This window comes from Pieris rapae, chromosome 11, assembly GCF_905147795.1.
Source record: "Pieris rapae chromosome 11, ilPieRapa1.1, whole genome shotgun sequence".
NCBI lineage: Eukaryota > Metazoa > Arthropoda > Insecta > Lepidoptera > Pieridae > Pieris > Pieris rapae.
Genome location: NC_059519.1, coordinates 272,825 through 294,177, shown reverse-complemented (window position 1 = coordinate 294,177; position 21,353 = coordinate 272,825). Strand labels below are relative to the sequence as shown.

Below are 21,353 nucleotides of genomic sequence, written 5' to 3'. Positions count from 1 at the left end.
TACATATAGTGTTCTATCAGACACTTAAATAATAATAATATTTTCGCTACAGGTAATAGAGTTTTGACGTGACAACGTCTTATAATTCGATGGAGCCGGCTGCACGCACGAAAAACCATTAACTTGCATTGTATGCAAAACATTGCCTCGCAGCGCGGCGTTTCATCTGATGCGTTCCATTTAATATCCATACAAAATATCTAACAAAAAAATAAAATTCAAATTTTCTTTTGAAAAATGCAACCATTCCATTAATATTTTGACGTTGTTACGTTTAACTATCGTCAGTAAACCGACTTTACAGACAATCGATGTTTTTTTGCACAGATTTTGCGTCAGCATTTCTATAAAAGTGTAGTAATAAAAAATTATAATACTCAAGTTTTCAAGCTATTGATATCTCGTCCCCAACTCGTTATTGAATGTAGATCAGAAGTAATATTTGCCATTAGTAGTGACATATTTTCTGCGTGCTACTATAGTTCACACAGACAGTTGTCAGAAGTCAGAAATGTAAAATTATTAGTGTAGGTGACATTTGATGACAACTCTTGCAAATTTCAATAGATTATGGGTTATGAATGAGGGATCATGTAATTAAGATAGTTTCGTGTTTGATCATTGATATTTCAATTTTCATATTTCTTATATTAACTATATAAAAATCGACTGCACTCCGCAGGAAATAAAGATTAATGCAAAGTTAAAACTTTATACAGACAAACAAGAGTAAAGAATGGTGACATTAAGCTGTGTTTACTGCGAAACGGTACGTCACGTCTATATTATCTAAACTTTATTTATGATGAAAAAGAAGATTAAAAGAAGCAACGAAGAAAATAATGATTACTACAAAAGCCTATATATTTGCATCACGAATTTTAAGGTAAATATGTCATTCAAATGTTGTTATTTCAAACTACGACAATATTATTGCGTTATTTTTATTCAGTTTTCAGGGTCATTACAGAAATAGACTAAGAGATTTGGATAGTCATTGTCAATGTCTCTTAGTGTGGCAAAATAGAAGACCATTCTTTAATTTTCCGAAACAAAAACGATCACGCGAATATTGTGGGAGACAACTAGTGGGGTGAGCATAGTACCAGATGTTATTTATTAACAATTTTAAAATTTAACTAGTTTTTAATTTCATATTGGTGTTTATGTATTAAAAGCATTCCTTTCTTTATTACAGATTCTCTTTGGATCAAATGTTTGAAGTAGTGTCCGATGTAGAAAATTATCACAAATTTGTACCCTGGTGTAAAAAGTCATTAGTATTGGCAAAATCTCCGACTAAGCTCAAAGCTGACCTTATTGTGGGATTTCCTCCAATCAATGAGAGTTATACATCTAATGTAACTCTATTAAAACCATACTTAGTTAAAGCTGAATGCACCGATGGTAGAATGTTTAACCATCTTTTAACATTATGGCGCTTTAGCCCTGGGTTGAAAAAGGAAGAGCAGTCATGTGTTGTTGATTTTCAAATATCTTTTGAATTTCGCTCAGCCTTTCATTCTCATTTGTCAAATTTATTTTTTGACCAAGTTGCTAGACAAATGGAGGGTGCATTCATAAAAGAAGTTGAAAGAAGATATGGACAACCGACAATGGAGCCAAAAAATTTACTTCTAAATAACCAAGCATTAAAAAGTTGACACAACGTTGATAATATTTTAGCTAAATTGTTAACATAGTCACTATATGTTTAAGAAATAGTTATTATCATGATTCATCATATAAAATAAAAAAGGGTTGATTTTATTGTTATAAATAAAATATAAAAATGTAATTAAGCTTTATATTATTTTACATTTGTCCACACTGTGATATTGTAACAGGTATTTTTGGTTTATTATTTGGACCAGTAGGCACATTTTCTATTTTTCTCATGACTAACAGTCCATCTATTACTCTTCCAAACACAACATGCTTATTATCAAGAAAATTACATTTAGCACAAGTTATGAAAAACTGACATCCATTTGTGTCTTTTCCACTGTTTGCCATAGATAGCAAGCCTGGTGAATCATGTTTTAATGCAAAATTTTCATCTGCAAATGTACTGCCTCCATATATACTCATAACACCAGTTCCATCACCCTAGAAAGTTAAAGGTAGTTAGTAAAGATATATTATATATACTTTTATTAAGTATTTTCAAAACTTTGGTAAATGTTAATAAAAAGTTGTGTCTTAATGTAATGTACTTACTAACATTGACAAAATCACCACCTTGTATCATGAAGTCTTTAATAACTCTATGAAACGTTGCACCTTTAAATCCAAGTGGAACTCCGTCCCTCCGATATTCTCCTGTACAAAATTCTCTAAAATTTTCACTTGTCTTTGGCACAACATCAGCAAATAGCTCAAAAATCATTCTGCCTATTTCCTAAAATAATACTAACATTATTAAACAGGTTAAATTCATTACATATAAATTTATATAACAAAGGTGGAGTTCTACCATTGACATGGAATTTACAATTATACAGATAATTATTTTTTTAAGTAGCAGGAGACGCATCTGATGCTTAGTGATACCGCCGCCTATGGACACTCACATTGGCAGAAGGCTCTCATATGCTTTGTTTACAATACAATAAATATCTAATATTAAAACTTACAGTTGTACCAACGGTTATATCAAAAAATACCACAGGATTGTTCGGATTTCGAAGTTGGGATTGAATTTGGTTCCAAGTAGGCATTTTAGATGATACAAGTTATAAGTGCGCCTATGATAATTGTATTATGTAGTGGCTTAATTCAAATAATTATTGTAAAATTTAGAAAGAAAGAAAAATTAACACATAACCTCAACTTTTAAAATGTTTTGTGTTTATTCACAAAATGTAACTACAGTCTACAAGGGCGACTACAGATAAGTTATTTGTTTTTTTTTTTTTTAATTTTATGACCTGGCAGATAACTGTTAGAGCGTTAAAAAATAGAAGGAGATAGTGTTAGGCTACAGCCCACAGCTTATAAATTGATAATGAACGTTTATTTGCCAGACAAGATTATGCATGACAGTGATATAATATAAGTTCTCATATATTTCTTGAATTTTAGACGGATTAACTCTAAGATTCAGAGTGAAAATAAAGATTTTGACGTACCGAAGTCTTATTCTAAAAGTTATTTTAAAATTACTAATCTTATTAATTCGTAATATAAAAATATCATTTCGTTGATTGCTGTTTCAATAATGCGTATTTTTCCTAGAGTGGTGCAGGTCTTAATTGACGAACCGTACTAGTAGAATTATCGTTGGGGGCTATTATTCATGATCGTAGGTACTGACATCGTCTTCAGGTCCTAAAATTTTACATCTTGAACCTTTATTTTTCAACTTATTCATAACCCTGATGACTAGGGTTGCCTAGTTTTTTTTTAGCCAATAAGGGTCAAATGCTTAAATACGCAAAAAAACGGGTGTTTAGTTTTTTGCCCGGGACAATTAAAAAACAAAATTATATAAAGACACTTTTTTATGATATTCTTCCGTAGAGTACGTCCAGAATTTCCGGAAGTCCACAAAAAGGGTAGAAGGCGTGCGAAAGCGTTTTTGGCACATGTATTTTAAAGACAACTTCAAAAAATTCTTTCGTGTAGCAATCGATTACAGCATCCGTAGAGCAATCCTGGATTCACCTTATTTCTTCTTTGAATTGAATATATCTGTTCATAGAAATTCAAATTCATTATTCATATAGGTTCAGTGTACACTTATGAACGTCAAAAAATTGCTCTTAATTTTACATTTATTGCCAGTTTTCTTTTACATTCCAGGACCTAGAAGGGAAGGAAAGAACTTTATTTTACGACTATTTTGAATCGCCAAATTTTTTCTTTTACACAACGTTTATTGCAACCATTACACCATGTTCCATATGACATCTTGAGTAATAAAGAATAGGTAATAAAATAAATTCATAACAAAGATTTGTCCGCAGGAGTGGCAAAAATAAAATAAATTTTACGGAACCGTCAACCGCTACAGCGTCCTCCGTTCGCAAGTGCCGTATTACACATTGTCGGAATTGTTTAAATGATCTTCAGCGACCTATCGTTATTGGGTTTGAGTAAAACATTTCATTTTAATAATACTTATTTATTTTACGGCTAAACAATAAAGTAATATACATTTGTGAAAATATAACATTCACGGTTAACTCGCGTGATAGTCAATAAAATCTAAAATATAATTATGTACAATGTCAAGAAATCGCAACATCAGTATAATCATTAAGGGCTAAAATATTTCGAGTTTCGTTCGTTTTTAGGTAAAACAAAAACCTACATTACACGGAAGCGAGTCTACAAATAATAAATACTTTAGTGGCAAGAAGTGAAGGTTGAAATTCATAAATAGTTTTGAGGGCATAGACTAGCTATTCGGGACAAAATGTTCCTGCGGCCCATCGCGTGGGACGCTCGTCGATAGTATAAATTCTAAAGTTAGAGAGTGAGAGGCGGTCTGCCATACTACAACGAATAGCAGACCACCGTAAAGCCAACGCTCGGGCGTTTGGCTTCAATAGAAAGCGAACGCTTCGCAAGTGAAGCGGGTCGTCGAACAGATTTCTATCGGGAATCGGTCTCCACACACTCATTGAGATTACAGAGTTAAAGACGCACGGATCACATTCACAATATTTACAAGTGCACGTTTGTACTTCACGGCCCGATTTGCCGCACGTCAGCAAAGTCTCACTTTATTAACACAGCGGTCCATGAAGTTCTTCTTCCTCTTCGTCTGGGTGCCGTCGTCGAGCGGCGGCGAAGTATCGTCCGGGATACCCTCGCAGCTGCGACTCTTGCGCGCGAGAGGGCTCGGGACGTCCGACGGCCTCCCCGCGCTCCTCGGACTCGGTGCTGAATCTTGAGATCTCCTCTCTGTTGACCGTCGACTGCGTTTCGGTCTGAAATGTGCACCTCTGTTAGATATTTTGTAGATTTAAGACTCTTTGTGTTCGTATCGGTCGAACGCTCCGACGATTGTACCTGAGGGGCGCGGCGGCGGGCCTCGGCTCCAGTCAGTCGGCCTTGTCGCTGGAGCGGCTCTCGGTGGAGTGCATGCGCTGGTACGAGGGCCCTCGCGGGAGGGAGGTCACGGCCGCCGGTCGGAGGCTCTCCAGCCGGTTGGCCAGGTTAGACTTGCCCCGGAGGAAGCTGCGCGGTTACAACATGGATTTCATATTAATGGAACGTATATATTTAGTGTAAAATATAAATGAAATGTACTGGTTTTTCGATACAGAATTGAGAAAAATATATAGCGATGATTTTTTTATTACCTCTCCAACTTCTCGACACACGCGTCCTGGTAGTCGTGGATCCACCTGACTCCGTTGAAGTGGCAAACGGCCCGCATGTCCTCCGGCAGCTCCTCCGGCTCGGGCCATTCGAAGTTGTCGATTATTGGGACGATATTGCACTGCGACTGCAAGGCCGCCACGATTTCCTGGATTCGATTCGTCGTTTTACTCATTTGGCCAAATAGAAACTAATTTTACGCCAAAACGTAAATCATACTACACATTTGATTTGATTACTATGAAAATGATAATTTATTTCAATTGATTAAAAGCACAAACTCACCCGATGAACCCAGTCCTTCTGTTCGTTGTCATGCTTGCACCTGTCCAAGGCGTTGGGCGTCAGCACCAAGAGGAAATGCTTCGCCTGTTTGATGCTTTGCAATAAATTATTGTCAAATTTTCCCGCCTCCAGTCTCTCCACGTCGATGAAAACTGTGAATCCCCGGACTTGGAGGTGGACCTTCAGAAGACTGGCCAGCTGAGAGCCGTTTGATCTTCTATAGCTGACGAACACGTCTAGGTTTTTTTCTAAGTTCTCTTCGCCTTTGATCGGAAGTCTGCTTTCGTATGCTGAAATTGATCATCACCGACATTATACACTTGACACGTACATATATTTAATTTTTATTTCTTTTTGCAAAACATAACATTCACATACACTGGACTAAGAGTACTAAACCAAAACTATGTAGGATAATAATGTAAGAAAATATATACTACAATATCGCTACTGCAAATTCTAGAACGTCTTCGTGAACGAGAAGTAAATATTGGGCCCAATAAGTCAATGTATCGAACAATCGAAAAATAAAAACAGTATCACTACTATATTCGATTAATATTATTTTGTATTTTACTTTGTACTGGAGTTTAATGTTTTATCTCCCGTTTTATAATTCCACTGAACAGTGAGCCCTAAGTTATTATTAGAAATGTAATTTTTAATTCGACAGATGGCTCGGTTTATTTTGGTTGACGTGAATAGCGTTCAAGGTCGTCGCCGACCCTTCTCGCTTCTCACTGAACCGACAGTATTTCAGAACAGTTACTGCCAAGGGTGTGCTGTACTGTAGTTACTTAACAATCATACTTTTGTGACTTCAACCCGATATACTCAACTTATGTTTCCGGGAATCGAGAACGGAACTTTAACGGAAGCTTATCTAGATTGTTACAATGATAGGAAGGACAAGACGTATAAAAATAATAAAATTAAAGCTCACCACGTATAGCGTTCAGTATCCTCAAGCGGTGGATGCTGTTCAGGATATGGCACTCCTTCTCCAGCTGCTCGTCGCTGAGGCCCCGAATGGACTCCTTGTCCACTCCGGCGTTAAGCATGGAGTACGTGTAAATGGTGTATTCCAGGCCGATACCCTGCAGGAAGTCATTGAGGTTGCCCGTGTCTCGCGAGCTGTAGTCCGCCATCTTCTTCAACTGCTGCAGTTCTCTCGTGAATCTGAAATTTCGCCGGAGTTCACTTTTACGCCTGTGAGGCACGTCGACGCTAAAAGGTAACTCAATCAAACGGAGATCGCTCACCTTTTCCTCTTGATTCCGTTGTGTAAGCCGATGTCCTCTTTGAGGTTCTCCTCTGTGATCTGCAGCAGAAGGTCTCCATCCACCCGGCTTTCGTAGAAGTTGGTCGCGTACTCCGAGAAGCCGATCTGCTTGACCCATTCGCGGACGTCCTCGATGGACCACAGGGGCACCTGCTGCGACAGCTTGTGCGGCACCTCTTCGCCTATCAGCCTCAGAGCTTGGGCGGCGTACTTCGAGGCCACGGCGTTGGGGCAGCTCGCGACTTTCTTCAGAGACTCGATCGCGCCGATCTCCTTGAATATCTCGGTGTTGCCCTGCTGCTTCTTAATGCCGGCCTCCATGCAGAAGTGGAAAGCGGCCAGGTTCCGGGCCTCCTCCCTCTTGGAGCTGAGCACCGGGACGAGTCTCTGCAGCCAGTTCTTGCTCTGACCGTGGGCGTGCGCCAGGTTCGAACGAGCGAATTCGGACGGATTGTGCGAGGTCACGAAAGGTTCCACCAGGTCTAAGGTGCCGGACTTCAGGACGGCCGCTTCGATCTCCTTGTTGGCGACCAGCACGGCGATGGCCAGGCACGCGTAGTACTTGATGTTGTCGTCGTGGTGAAACGCCAGAGGGAACAGCCACATCGGGACCTTCCTCTTGATCATGGCCTCCTGGTTGTCAGCCCCGCCGTACAGGGACAGGTTGGCGAGGGCCGTGGCGCAATGCCGCAGGGTCTCGATGTCGTTCTTACGGCACTCGAAGAGCACGGCGTCGAGGCCTCCCAGCTTGATGACGTCACCGCAGGTGCCCTCGCTGTGCTTGAACAGGTGCTCCAGAATGCCGGTGCCTATGCGGGAGTGGTCTGCGTTGGCCTGCTTGGTGCACGCGCAGGCGACGTTGACGACCTTCTCGAGCCCGTTTTCGACGACGTGCGCCCTGTTCTCCGTCGTCAGGCACTGCTCGAGAAGTTTCGCGGAAGAAAACTGCAGATCGGGGTTGTCGGACTCGAGACAGTTCTCCATGAGAATGTCGAGGCCGCCGGACGTCCGGAGCGCGTTGCACAGGGTGTAGCCCAATTCGTGTCCGTAAGTGGGGACGGCCCACGCCCTTCGGAGCATTTCGTTTAATTTGTTGAAATGCACTCCGGCGCTCTTCATGTCCATCTGGTTGTTCTTGATAGCCGCGATGAAGGCGTTCATCCGATGCGAATACTTCTGTATGGCCGAGTTGACGTCTTTCTCGTTCGAGTTCGCGTTCAGTTTGTCCAGATCCTCGAACGTCAAGTCGCTGAGGTCTTCGTCGCCCGGTTTTATCGTCCCGTTCAACAGTTGACTCATCTGCGAAGCGAACGAGAGGAGTTAACCACGTCGCACCTACGTCACGAGCGATACATTTACGCTCCGGTAGAAATAATTCTTGTTTACTCGAGAAACTATAATATTGGACTATTTCACGATTATTTGTACGGCTGAGATTTAATTGCCTCCGCTTTTAATAGAATTAGAATTTACCTGTGAGGATAGAAGCATCGACTTCGTTGTGAGGTTTTTACTTGAGATTGTCATGTTCGAATGCGAAGAGCTCTCCTTATGGCTAAACATGCCGCTGGCAGTGACGGTCTGCCTCGCTTGTGACGAAGCAGTGGCCTTCTTCTCCGCGCTGAAGGCTTCCGTGTGTAACCTTGAACTCGTCGCGGACATGTTGTTCGCCTCTTGAGCCGTCACTTCTCCGGCTTGCAGAGATCGCTTTTCCTGAAATAGTGTACGAGGTTTATGAGTCTTTGTGAATTATTATTGCCACACTGTCCCATAATCTTTAAATCGTTTGACGAGAAACCGCGGCGCGATGTCGTTTGGAAGTAGGCCAATCGCGCGATACCGGTGATAATATTAAAGTTTGTATACTGTCACCGTATGTACATAAATGAGTTTACCGAAGGATCCGTCGTCCTCGGAGCGAAGCGCGCGAGGACTCCGCGCCGCACGGGCCACGGGGCCGAGCCGCCCGCGGACATTCCGTGGCTAAATTTAAGCGGCCTATTCGCGGACGCGCATGCGCAATCGTCTACTTCCGCGTGTGCGCGCAACGGTCAAACGTTGACTGAGAAGCGGAGTTGCCGATAAGCGGATAAATGATCTCACCGCCCTCGGCGATCCTCCGCGACGTAACATCCTCGCCGACCAGGCCGCCAATCGCGAGGCCATGGCTTGTTTATATTGTCGGCCGAGAAATGCTAGAACATGTTAGGCCAGTGTTTACGACGCGAAGCTCCTGCTTCTACTGAATAACGTAAGCTTCTGCCTTACGTCTGCGGGCTATCGATCTAAGCCTCGGGGTCGTGTCCTTCGGCGCGCCTTAACGACCCCGGCATTCGGACTACCTAAAGTTCGCTAAAGTTTTAAATGACGAAACGTAGGACAAAAAACCTAACAAAACACGAACGCGTTGCGGTAAATATACATTATATTTTATAATACTATAATCGATTACAACATTGTTATTGAGAAATATGTACACGTGATAATACAGTGGAGAGTTTACTAACCTGGAGATAAGCGGCATTCTGCTCTGCCGTTAACCCTTCCGCCTGCAGCAGTCTGTGTGAAGCGCCAGTCGCACTGTGTTCTGCATACTGCATGTCCCCATGCTGCAGCCGCCTCATCCGCGAGCTGTTGGCGGCCGATTTTGATGCACTGAATCCGTCGGTAATTACTCTCGTCGAGGACGCCGAGGTGGACCGAGCCGCGCTGTACTTCAATTCGTTCGCTGCACTCGTACCTAAAGACGCTATCGTAGCAGACGCGGGAGCCAACAAACATGGCTTGTCGGGAGGCGGGGTGTCCGACTCGGGAAAGGTCACAAGAGGACCGTCCCCCGCGAGGTCCGTCATGTCACCCATGTCTCCGATATCCCCCATCTCCCGGATATCTGGGATGTGTCTCTCTTTTATATCGTCCTGGTCGACAATATTCTCCATTGAACTTCTCAGTCTGTAACGCGAAAGCTGAATTATTTTACGAGAAAATACACGTCTATTGTATATCGATGCGAAACTACGAACTAGTCCCGAGGAAATTATACGTTTCAAAATTGGCAGACGGCCAATAGTAGTTCAGGTGGGATGGTTATCTTTTGCGACCATTAACAAAACCGAGTTCGGAAAGCATCTTATTACTAAAAGTACCTTTGTCCAAAATTTAAAGCTGCCGTGTTGCTGAGGGTCTTCATTTCTGATATGGAGCTCTTTAGTTCCGATAAGTCGGATTTGATGGAGCTGGCCCTTTGAGATGAACTTTGAACGCGCTGGCTCGAGGCCGCGCTGCTCGATGTAGAACTAGACACCATCTGGGCAGATAAAATGATTGCTATCCTTATTTGTGTGACATGCACATTTTATTTGTAAGTATAGTATATCACAATAATATCAGTCACCAGGAAAACATAAAGCGGTGGAGACTGGAGAGTAACACAGTATACACTTCGTACACAGTCATCATCTAGACAAGCACTGATTTCAGTGCCAATATTTCAGCACAGCGTCACGCGTGTTGGCGTAGGGATACACCTATAGGTGCTTATGTCAATACATTGGTAAAAATAAACAAGTTTATAAATAGCGTTACCGATAACGATGCATATGTAATAATCGAGTGATAAAATATTGAAGAGTTTTCGTTAGTAATTTTGCAACAATTAAAAAAAAGATCTGTTGTCAGAGTCGAATGTGATTGTTGAATCTAAATAATAACTGGAAACTACTGACTCAGATGGCGTAGGAGGATGCATCGAGGCTTAACCTTTGCTGTCCATCGAAAGACTTTAACGGTTTTTGGACTTACGTGAGTCATAATTGAGGTTTACATTTCTTTGTAATATGTCTCGGTTTTTGGGGCATGTGAATCACGTATCCGACAATTATACGATTTCGAATACAATTGATTATTTGAACTTGCTCCTGAAACTTTTTGATGGAATATTACAATAATTTTTGAAATTGTAATAGACACAAGACGAAATACTTCTTGCGCATCGGAATCCAGTTAAGAGTATCACCTGTAGTTTCTTCAGGAATTAATCCTTTCTGTATAGCTAGTTGTTGTGTAATAGTTACAATTTGTTTTAACATTAAATAATATATATTTATTAGAACATACATTTCAATGGAATATACGACACATAACAAACAATTATAGTACATCATTTGGATGTATGCCAGCTAGTATGCTTTGTATTGCGTTGGCTGAATATTGTAATTGTGATTAAGTATATGTGAATAGTAGACTTTTTTTAATGATAAAAAAAGTTAAAAATTATATATCTATAATAAAAACCCTTATTTATAATAGCATTAATTACATACTTTAAACTAAACAAAAGGTAAAGTTTTTGATGGATTTTTATTATTTTCTATGTAATTTACCAGATTGAGAAATATATAAAATTACCGTATTAAGCTGATAAGACCTTGTATATTTATTATTTTGATAATCAATAACGAAATATTAGTTATTCAACATATATCTACATCAAATTTGACTTAGCATTTTCAGTTCGAGTAATAAAAAAAAATAAAGTAAATCAATGGCCGTTTTCCTTCATCATTCGAGCGAATAATTAATGCGCAATAAAAAAAGAAAGTTCATTGGTGCACAGCCAGGGATCGAACTTACGACTTCAGGGATGAGAGTCGTTCGCTGAAGCCACGAGGGCAACACTAGTTCATTTCGAGTAAAAGCACTACAATTTTTTTTTATTTTTTTATTTTAAATATGTTTGTAAAGACAATTATTATAGCTTTGCCGAAAATGGAATTTGAACTTAGTTGAAAATGTAAATTAAATTTATAAGAAGTAGTTTTTCTTTACTGAATATTTATTTTTCCCTCAACTCGCGTTTGCCGTTTTCAAAATAAACATATTTTATGTACGGACCGAGGCCGCCACCAAAATAACTTCCAGTAAACTATATTTAATACTATTTCCTAACATGTCGCCACCTCGTAGGCAACATACAACATAGATTTGAGATAAATATAGTATTACAAACTTGGCCTATATCTTTGTTCGCGGCTCCAGTGTTTACACTGGAGGGGTTTTGGATGACGTCAAACTGGTTTGGTAGTGAGAAATCCCACAAAAAAATAATAATAATGTATATTATAAAGAGAAAATATGTGTAATTCTGTATTTTACACATTTATTCACAACTAACTGCCGCGAACTTTGATTCGTTAGCTACATACCAACATATTATGGAACATTTTGCTATGCTACCCAATAGTTCGGATTTCCGGAATAAAATTAAGCACTAAATAAAACTATATTTTCCAATTTATCTCTATAAAAACCTCCCTCAATGTGCTTTGAGTTTTACGCTTTGTGTTGCGACTCATTTTTATTTGTATAGATATATACAATTTTAAATATCCTAATGTAAAATATATTGTGCAGTACCGGTGCAAGAAGGCGGAGCTCTAGTAATAATATGGATATGTCTCTAAACGTGTTTACGCCCACACGAAAATTCATTGATTATTCAAATAATTATTCAATACGATGCAAAAGTTTAAGATTAACTTGTTTGCGGTGTTTATTTTTAAGATAAGAACCGGTATCTGTATCAGAAGTCGTTTTAACACCTTTTAGAAAATTGCTATTTATCTATTATTGAAAATGTAAATAATAGATAAACGGCAACTACATATTGTATCTATACAAAATCACATTTTGTTCAATGTCATAGGAGGCAAACCGTTTACCTAAGTGATACCGCCGCCCATGGACACACACATTGCCAGAAGGCTGGCAAGTACGTTGCCTGTTTTAATAATTGGAACGTTTTTTCTTCTAAGTCAAATTGTTTCAGAAACACTTTAGTAAATACTACTTAAAATTAACCTTACTAGAAAGGTAACCTTGTATATTATATGTATAAGAAAATCCGTTTAAATCCCAAAACTACCTCTTAAAATTAAAATAATTTAAATCCTTGTAACTGTATATTATGACTCTTTGACAGAGGCACAGTTTGGTAATTCCTACTCAAAGCTCATACTTACTTAAAATAATGAAAAATAATTAAGTATATAATTTTATGAATTTTGGAACATAGCATTGATTGTTATTCATAATTTTTCATCAGTTATTCAGTTCAGAAAATATATTAATAGATAAATACACGGCTATAAATACATATTTCTATTTCATTATCATAGACACCTAGTATATTATAAATGTGAACCAATATTTTGTATTCCACTTCATACGTCATTATTACACATTTTCTTAGCAGTCCTACCTGCTGTTTCGATGAGCTCGAGACTTGGCTATTGAGGGTCTGATTCTGTCTGGAGACCAGACTGGTCTTTTTAAGGTTCTCCATGACCGTGGCGAGGTCCTTGGCGCTGCCGTTATGTTTCAAAGTGTTGTTGCCATCCAAACCAAATTCTGGTATCTATAACAAGAGATTAGTATAAATTAAATAAACTGTAAGCCATTTTAAACAATAGAATCGCACCACTCGCTTAATGAATGTTAGGAAACGTGATGAGAGTTGGTAAGGAAGACAAACAAGGTGTTTCGTGAAATTAACTATACAGGTGTATAACCGGAAATTACACCCGCATTAATTATAGCAAGTCGTAAACTGACAAAAAATTATTACATAAATTTTAACTCTCAAGGCGTTACAACAATGACAATAACGTTTGGTCATCGAATAAACATGGCCTATTTCGATATGATAGGTGATCGTCTTTATTAGTTTTCCGAGAAGCATTTAAAATTCAGCACAAGGACAATATGAGTGAGTTGAACAGGGTCAAAGGATCTATTAAGAACGTAACGTTATCTGCCGCTGAGTCATGGGAGAGTTCGACTTTCAATCAGATGTACACGTGTGGTTTTAGAGCCTCACCCGCCACCCGCATTAGTGCGCTTTTCGTTTGTCAACAGATTCATTCTGCTAAGGAAACCACTACAGCCCGTGGATTATACTGTACAAAGCATTTTGAATCTGAACAAACGTAAGGCAAACGATTCACGTAACGAAGTGCATATTGATGGCTTCACTGAGGTGTGGTCAAGTATTCTGTCCAATGTTTGGCTCTATGGTTTGTAATCGATCAATGCCTTTGTGTGAAGGGCCCTCAATCAATTTCTTCCATCGTTAAAAGACAGAATTACGCCATTCTGAATGAAGGTTTATGACGTGATTTTAAATTGAGCTGCCATTTAATCATCGTTAGTATTATGTTACAACTCGCGCAATCGTTTTGATAGTGTAATATGTTAATTGACATTACGCGGAATCCGTTGAAGACGTATGACGAGTCGTGACGTTCGAGTTGATGTCATGAGCACGCGTGCGAGGCAGCGTGGTCCCTTATCTCAGTTGACAATAGATATTAACACCGAATTTCTTCGAATAATTTAAAATATTCAGATCTGTTTGTTGGTCTGCTTTATAATTATTGCTCTTAACCAAGAATGTTAATAATATAGCAATATGTTTATTATTATAAATAAGGCGCGTATCTTGTCAATTTCTTAAAATTGTGGTTTTGAATTAGAATGAACCGATTGTATCGATTCATGCAAAGATTTCATTGATAACTCAATCAGAGATGAACGATGACTAACACCGATAGAAAGATACGATCCGGTAACATAACAGGTCAATAAAGTGTGACTCATGATTCTCAGAAATCTCGTCACAGTTCCAGAGATGTTATGCAATTTTTTGTACTACATTTTACGTCATAGGACCGAGTCGGACTATGACGATTCCTTGTTACATTAAACAAAATTTGTTAGTTAAAAAACAGCGTTTACTTAATACTAGCAGTAATATCTTATATCTCTCCTCCATTTAGCAGGTATAGATCCGCAGGAATGTCGAGAACGCCTACAAGGGTCAAACACTTATGGCGCGTAATAATAAAATGTTTAAAAAAAACTAGTTCAAGTCAACCTATCAAAAATAATTTGTGTTTTTCATCGCTTTGCATTGGAATTACAATATTATTAAAATAATATAGTTAGCTGGGTTTTCCCCATGATTGTGACAGAACCTCAATGCATACTAAACGATTGTAATAACTTCCCGTCGAAGCCAGATTATAACAATTATTTAACAATATGTATTCCAGCAAACACTTGAAACTCAAGGGATACATAGAAGTAGGTGCTTCAATAAGCCCGATAGTCAATGATAAAACTATTTACTTTGCCATTATATTTATAATCGAGGAAGTGCTAGTAGATCCATGCAAAGAGAATAATTAATAAACCAATATCGGTGATAGGCAAATCAGGCCGTACGCATTCCTCGCATGTGCTTAGCGAAATGTCATACTCAATTTCAACCTTATAGTAAAGTTTCATGAACACTTTTGCAAAACTTGCCAAGAACAATTGTTGGTAAGCATTAGATGCACCCGTCTCACGTCAGGAGATGCATTATTGTGAAGGTCAGTTATGCATTCACAATAGTGCATGCGCGATAGAATTATATAACGTCTTCATCAATTTTCAAAGAAGATTTTATTTGTGTTATATCACTAGACAATAAGGAAAAGTTTATAACGAATGTATGTCAAATGAATTAAATTAGGAGGACAACTCACGAAACTAGATCAGGTAAATACAGGAATTTTAAGTGAAAAACTTTATTACTATTGATTTGAATGTTCATTATGCATATTTTATCGCAATCCGTTCCACTCGCAATTTATGAACACTTCGTTCAAGATAATAACTGTGTAGGTACTGAGAGAGGAAAATTTGCTCGGCGTATATTAAATAGGATAAAATTTAATAATGCTAAAACTAAATACATATTATGCTAATAATAATTTGTGTTGATCACACAATGGTTTCAAACTATTCTAAGCAAAGCGGGCCCAACTTTACCTCGCGTTCTGCCGGAATTTATTGCGGGAACAATCCGAATTAAATGTCCATTGAACGCATAGTCACAATACTTCTCTTATAAATAGTAGTATAACGTATCAATTAGGAATCGTGTTCAGCCATTAGCTTAACAATCGACACGTGCCCATCTCGCGACGAATGCGGCGTGACTGGTTAGCTTGGCCGCGGAGTGCCGGCCGGCTGATCGCAAACTTTACCCAACAACCACAATGGGTAATTAGAATGGCGAGTTGAGCGGGGTGCGGGGCGAAGAGGCCCATACTCTACCCACCCACAAACCTTCGCATCCGCTTTTTAGAGTAATCTGGTGATAAAAGATAAATTCATGAGCACCTCCCCTTAACCCTACGACAACTCAAAAATAACTTATGTTTAGTTCATATAAGACAGTTTTGTCATGTAAGTAGTAGTAGTATGTGAGAGAAATTGTATTCATTATCAAGAATGTCACAGAAGACGATATACATATGATAGAAGCCAGTTAGGTGCTACTGTTAATGTGACTCGAATATATTATAATAGACGTAACATGTTTATTGTAACTGGCTTAAAGCTATACCAATAGGACGTGGGAGAAATAAAAAGATTTGCACAGAAATAATATTTTCACGACAATTCTGTCGTTCAGATAAGTCAATGACCTTTCAATGTCAGCAAGAGACTGAAGCGGTGCCGGATTATTGCCATTATCAGTTAATGTATAGTTGCTATTTATGCGAATTTTAGTTCTGATTTAAACGATCGTTTTGTTATCTTAGTTCTCAAATACGTGATTAGAAGAGATTGGCCAAAAGAGTTCCATAATATTTGTAGGACTTATTTACAAAAACATTCATTTATATGCATAGAAGAAAACTAATGCAATAAGAATGTTTAATTTATGGTATTTTATGGTGGCTTTATAAGTAGAACAAATCACAACAAACTTAATCTGAGTCACGATGCATACAGTTTTACTCATTTCACTATAACTAAACTCAGTTTCATTCATAATAATCCTATGTTTACAGGCGAATTAATAGCTTAAAATATATTATTACTGATAGATAAGACATCGAATGTAGATAGTTGATTCCGTTACCGCTGCTCTGCTTAGGAATTTTGAACAAAATATATTTGTCAAGTAATTAATTACATTATGGCCGAGATCTACTAAATCGTATTGCAATTAGCGGTGTTTATAGGTTAATTATGTTTTTATTAAAGTTTTGCGGCTTAAATCAAATAGTCTAATATATGTTTATTAGCGATGCGTATAACGACATTTCTATCCAAATACTTTTAGAATGACTTATGGGTGAGTCATAAGTCATTCACGTGCCGGCTTATCGAAGTAAGGCACAGGCTATACCTTCGGAGCGTGCGCTGGCGCAGGCTTCATAGCAATGACTCAGCCTACGCATCCTGTTCCACCTTTGTAGCACTTTCACAATTTTCATTTGTAGTCTACGCTGCACTTTGTTCTTTGAATTCTAAGAATCGATATGAATATGACGTGCCGCATTTGCAGAAACCGCTAAAAATAGCTAGGTTTATAGGAAAACGTTAATTCTCTATTTAATTAGATCAGGAATTTAACCCTTGATTAAACAGTTGTTAAAGCATGTGTCGTAATATTCTAGATAAAAGGTTTTGATTGCGGTTTTCCCATTGATTGCATTGCTCTGTAATATAACACGTTATCGCAGAAATTCTAATAAATTTAGAGGAATACACATTTTAAACGATGAAATACACATAGTATCACATAATTTACGCAAACATTTAGGTTACAAATAAATTTTAATACGTAAGTTTTCATTACCCAAAATCATATCATCTTTAAGGAGGTAAAATTTGATTTCTCGTGACAAAGATACTTTATACATACCAATTAGGAATCAATTATATATTTATATCATAGCGTATCTTTGAAGACCGGTCTAAAAATGGATAGAGTAATTAAAAACGAGTTCTCTCATCCTTCTAATTGGAAACAAAAACCACTTATTAAGGCAATAGACATTAGTGAACATGAATATGAATAATAAAATGAACAAACAATGTCTGCGGAAGTTGGGAATTAGGTTTGATAAACTTCCGGAAGTTTGTAACTTTTATTAATCACGTAGGATTATCACGATTTAAAAGCTTTTTATTTTAAGCCTTTTACTAAAGTTTTTTATGTGTGTAATGATATTTTAGTAAAATTTAGCTAATTTATTTCGCTAGTCTGAAAATATGGATAGACTATGACAATTTCATAACAGCTATTTCAATTAACTATTCAATACAGGACAACCAATTGCTATTCTTCTTGGTAATGATATCCTTAACTACACAATTTTAGTCAATCATTTATTAACCAATGATAATTCCTGTTCGGAGAAAAAGTATTTCTTTGACTTATACTATTTTAAATCTCAAAGTCATCCATAGATGAGCCATATGAACTGATAAGCCTATCAGGTTATGATAAAGCTGGTTCATTTGTAGGAATATGTTACGACATTTCCTCAATCTTTATCTTTTAACGTCTTTGAATACAATGGTCTAGAAGTTGGAGCTTTTGATAAGATAATATATCTTTTACAAATGTCCAATACAATAACTATTTATATATATATATATGTATGTATAACCCAAAAAGTAAAACATGGCTATATGTAGCTTTACTTTTAATAATAATAATATCAATAAATCGTTTATTTATAGAGAAAGTGGTTCATTCGGTTTGATTAATTAAAAAAAATCACACAATCAGCCATAAAAAAGTAATAATAATTATTAATTATGTCATGATAATAATAATAATTAAGATATTTATAATTATTGTCACAATACCCTTTAAAAGTACCATTTTACCATCTAAACCTTCTAGGAAGGTGATAAAATAGTTTGAAAGCCATTTTGTAAAAATTTTTAAATATATTAAACAATATGAATTTAGAAAGCATTCTGCTAAAGACGATTATAATTATTTCAGAAGGTGGGTAGACCAAATTAAAGGCACAGCAGGTGGTACATAGCAAGTGGCGAAGTGCAGAGAGGAAAGGCGGCATTTGGAGGAGGCCTTTGCCAAAAAACCAGATACCAAAAAAAATAGTGAAATAACAACGCGTTAAAATGTAACAGTGATTTAAAAGACTATTATAATGTATGTATATATGTACTGCAGTGGGGAGTTCTAAATAATAAGGTTTCAAAGCGATCTTAAAGCAAAACATGCTAAGCTAAGCGTCATACCCATCGTGCATTCTTTGTCGTTTTTTCTGGTGTTACGAGGGATTCCTCTGAACGCACCTGAAACGAAATTTGTACTTAAAACGCCATAAAATTGTTAATTTGTGCATTCGATTTCTTTTTATCTGCATACATTTAGGAATACTCTATTTATTATGATGACTATTCCTAACTGCATGGAAATTAATAAATTCGTTTTAATTGAGATCGCTTGTGGTCATTGGTCTTGTACATGCTTCACGTGGTCCCTCTCCCTGCAAAATGCGTAGGAGGCGGTGGCTTGGCAATGCTTTCTTGCCAGTTGTCACTTCAGACCTTAATGCGTAAGTGCTTTATAATTATGTTTTCATAAGGTAAGATAGTGAATATTTAGGACAATACGAATGTTAATCATGTAAAAAAATCTACTAACGAATAATTTACCTATATTTAATGAATCATAGATTATAAATCAATGACTCAAGTTCATTTACCTTTCTGATTGTGTCACATTTATTATTGGTCTTTATTTATGTCAGAATTGAACTAAAGCCCTATTTTGTAGTTCACTTTAAATACTTAAATAATCTTAAGCTCTATTTAAAGCAGAGAGCCCCATCCTCATTTAAACGGAAGTTAACGTCGTTATAGGCCGTAAGTACATTGTTATCAGTGGGCTGAAGATAAAGTGATTTAAATCGTCAACGTCCAATAATTTGAATTCAGTGCGAGCAATTTAATTCAGCTTAAGACGACGCGTGGGCACATTGCATTGCAGCTCATAAGTGCGTTATAAAACTCGATAAGTGTCGCGTCAGTAGGCGGCCGGAAGAGCCAGGCCGACCGCCGAGTGTTAGTGGACTTCCTACTTAGACGGCTTGCTATTCGACGGAAACGCTATTTTTGGCGCCCACAGTTGCTTCCTCCGAGGAAAGTTTTATTCGACATAACTATATCATTCGCTTTTCATTTTAGAAAATAGTTCCCTGACATCGAGCGAAGATGTCTGTGTCACTAGCATTACTTTCACTTTTTGAATATCTGTTTAAAATGTATGAAATGATAAAATTCCTTATCAATGAATGTTATCTAACTAAACAAAAAATCGATAACTTTGCGGAAGAAAGTTACGCATTCTTTTAAGAAGCTCGCAACGAGCTGAATAACAAAAAAGTTTACAAAAGGCTTCGGGATACATTCCTTACTGCATTCTTTACTCCTTAAGCTTCACCATGCCCATCAATATAGATTGGAATTTGAAGTATGCGTTTGTCATCTTTTATTGGGAAACCAAAACGTGATTTATGAACTTTAAAGTTTAGTTTATAGAAGTTTACAGAGGAGATGAAACATTGCTATCGCATATATTTTTTTATTGTTTTATTTATATTTTACGAACGCACATTTACCAATTGATTTATCTTAATTAACAACGTTGTATTTCGTATGCAGTATATCAATTTCGGCAAGACCAAAGAAAAGTTAAACTAAACCAATTAGTACTGGTAAGGTTAAAATTCCCTTGTTAACTGCGTCCAGATGTAGCGGATATGCCCTTTAACCTGAATGTGTTGTGAAGAAATCTCGCCTTTATAGTATTTATATTTGGTCCAATCTTGGCATTTATCTTTTGCAACGTTTGTAGGCCATATTTATACAATTCACATTATGTACTGCAGTGGACCTTGTACAGACATTAAGCAAACGTGTTATAAATAGCACATGTGAATACAAAGCAGGAAAAAGTAACATTCCCTTTCTGGATAACTAAATCAGGTTTGGGTTCTCTTCGTCACATTATGATTTGTTTAAACGGTAGGTTTTAAGGACTAATGAGAACAGAAGCTTTCTGTCGGTGAACATGTTATTTACTAGGCTAGATAAAGATGATATAAGGCAAGCACGTATTGTCTTAATATTATAAAAATATTGCTTTTAAGTAAGTAAAATATTAACTCTAGATCTAGAAAACAAGTTTAATGGGCTTGTATGTGTTCATAAAACCCTTATCCGAAATACATGCCTTATTATAGAAAAATTATTTATTTCTGTACGTAATAAAATAACCTTACCCATCGTCACAGTTTTAAAAGTATAATCATTTTATTTGAATCATTTATTATTTGGGACTAAATTTTATATGTAAAATACAGATTAAAACTGGAAAGCTTTGTACAATGTATACGTCAGATGTCTGCGGTATCAATAAACATTTATTACTTCTTACTTATGCCTTACTTATGGCAAGGACGGCCCACACGCCTTTGTGATAATTTCATCGTAAAATTTTATAAATTTTAATTGATGTACACCATAAAAAGCTCGTAGATCATTATTTCAACTACGTTTGGTATCTAAG

General features: G+C 37.3%; 3 protein-coding genes across 9 annotated transcripts in view; 1 reads left to right on the top strand and 2 right to left on the bottom strand.

The window, feature by feature from the left end:
- Window positions 1–552: 552 nt before the first annotated feature.
- On the top strand, window positions 553–1,802 carry LOC110991590 (coenzyme Q-binding protein COQ10, mitochondrial). Its single transcript, XM_022257004.2, has 3 exons — window positions 553–886; window positions 953–1,093; window positions 1,199–1,802. The coding sequence occupies exons 1-3, from the start codon at window positions 843–845 to the stop codon at window positions 1,662–1,664; spliced, it is 651 nt and encodes a 216-aa protein (XP_022112696.2). The 5' UTR covers window positions 553–842; the 3' UTR covers window positions 1,665–1,802.
- On the bottom strand, window positions 1,794–2,893 carry LOC110991591 (peptidyl-prolyl cis-trans isomerase H). Its single transcript, XM_022257005.2, has 3 exons — window positions 2,637–2,893; window positions 2,225–2,401; window positions 1,794–2,109 (listed from the first exon to the last, which is right to left on the bottom strand). The coding sequence occupies exons 1-3, from the start codon at window positions 2,718–2,720 to the stop codon at window positions 1,816–1,818; spliced, it is 555 nt and encodes a 184-aa protein (XP_022112697.1). The 5' UTR covers window positions 2,721–2,893; the 3' UTR covers window positions 1,794–1,815.
- Window positions 2,894–4,883: 1,990 nt separating this feature from the next.
- LOC110991588 (NAD(+) hydrolase sarm1) overlaps window positions 4,884–21,353 on the bottom strand; it is a 34,802-nt gene continuing 18,332 nt past the window's right edge. For 3 of the 7 annotated variants that reach the window (XM_045630206.1, XM_022256997.2, XM_022257000.2), the window contains 11 exons: window positions 19,019–19,075; window positions 13,158–13,313; window positions 10,045–10,205; window positions 9,406–9,850; window positions 8,372–8,611; window positions 6,879–8,197; window positions 6,560–6,795; window positions 5,617–5,906; window positions 5,313–5,479; window positions 5,020–5,187; window positions 4,884–4,937 (listed from right to left, as the gene is read on the bottom strand). In XM_045630206.1, the coding sequence (XP_045486162.1) occupies window positions 5,052–5,187; window positions 5,313–5,479; window positions 5,617–5,906; window positions 6,560–6,795; window positions 6,879–8,197; window positions 8,372–8,611; window positions 9,406–9,850; window positions 10,045–10,205; window positions 13,158–13,313; window positions 19,019–19,075 (3,207 nt within the window). In that variant the 3' untranslated portion in view covers window positions 4,884–4,937; window positions 5,020–5,051. Of the gene's footprint in view, window positions 4,938–5,019; window positions 5,188–5,312; window positions 5,480–5,616; window positions 5,907–6,559; window positions 6,796–6,878; window positions 8,198–8,371; window positions 8,612–9,405; window positions 9,851–10,044; window positions 10,206–10,292; window positions 10,374–13,157; window positions 13,314–15,772; window positions 15,929–19,018; window positions 19,076–21,353 lie in introns of those variants that run through there. The other 4 variants (XM_022256999.2, XM_022257001.2, XM_022257002.2 and 1 more) reach the window with 3 other exon arrangements.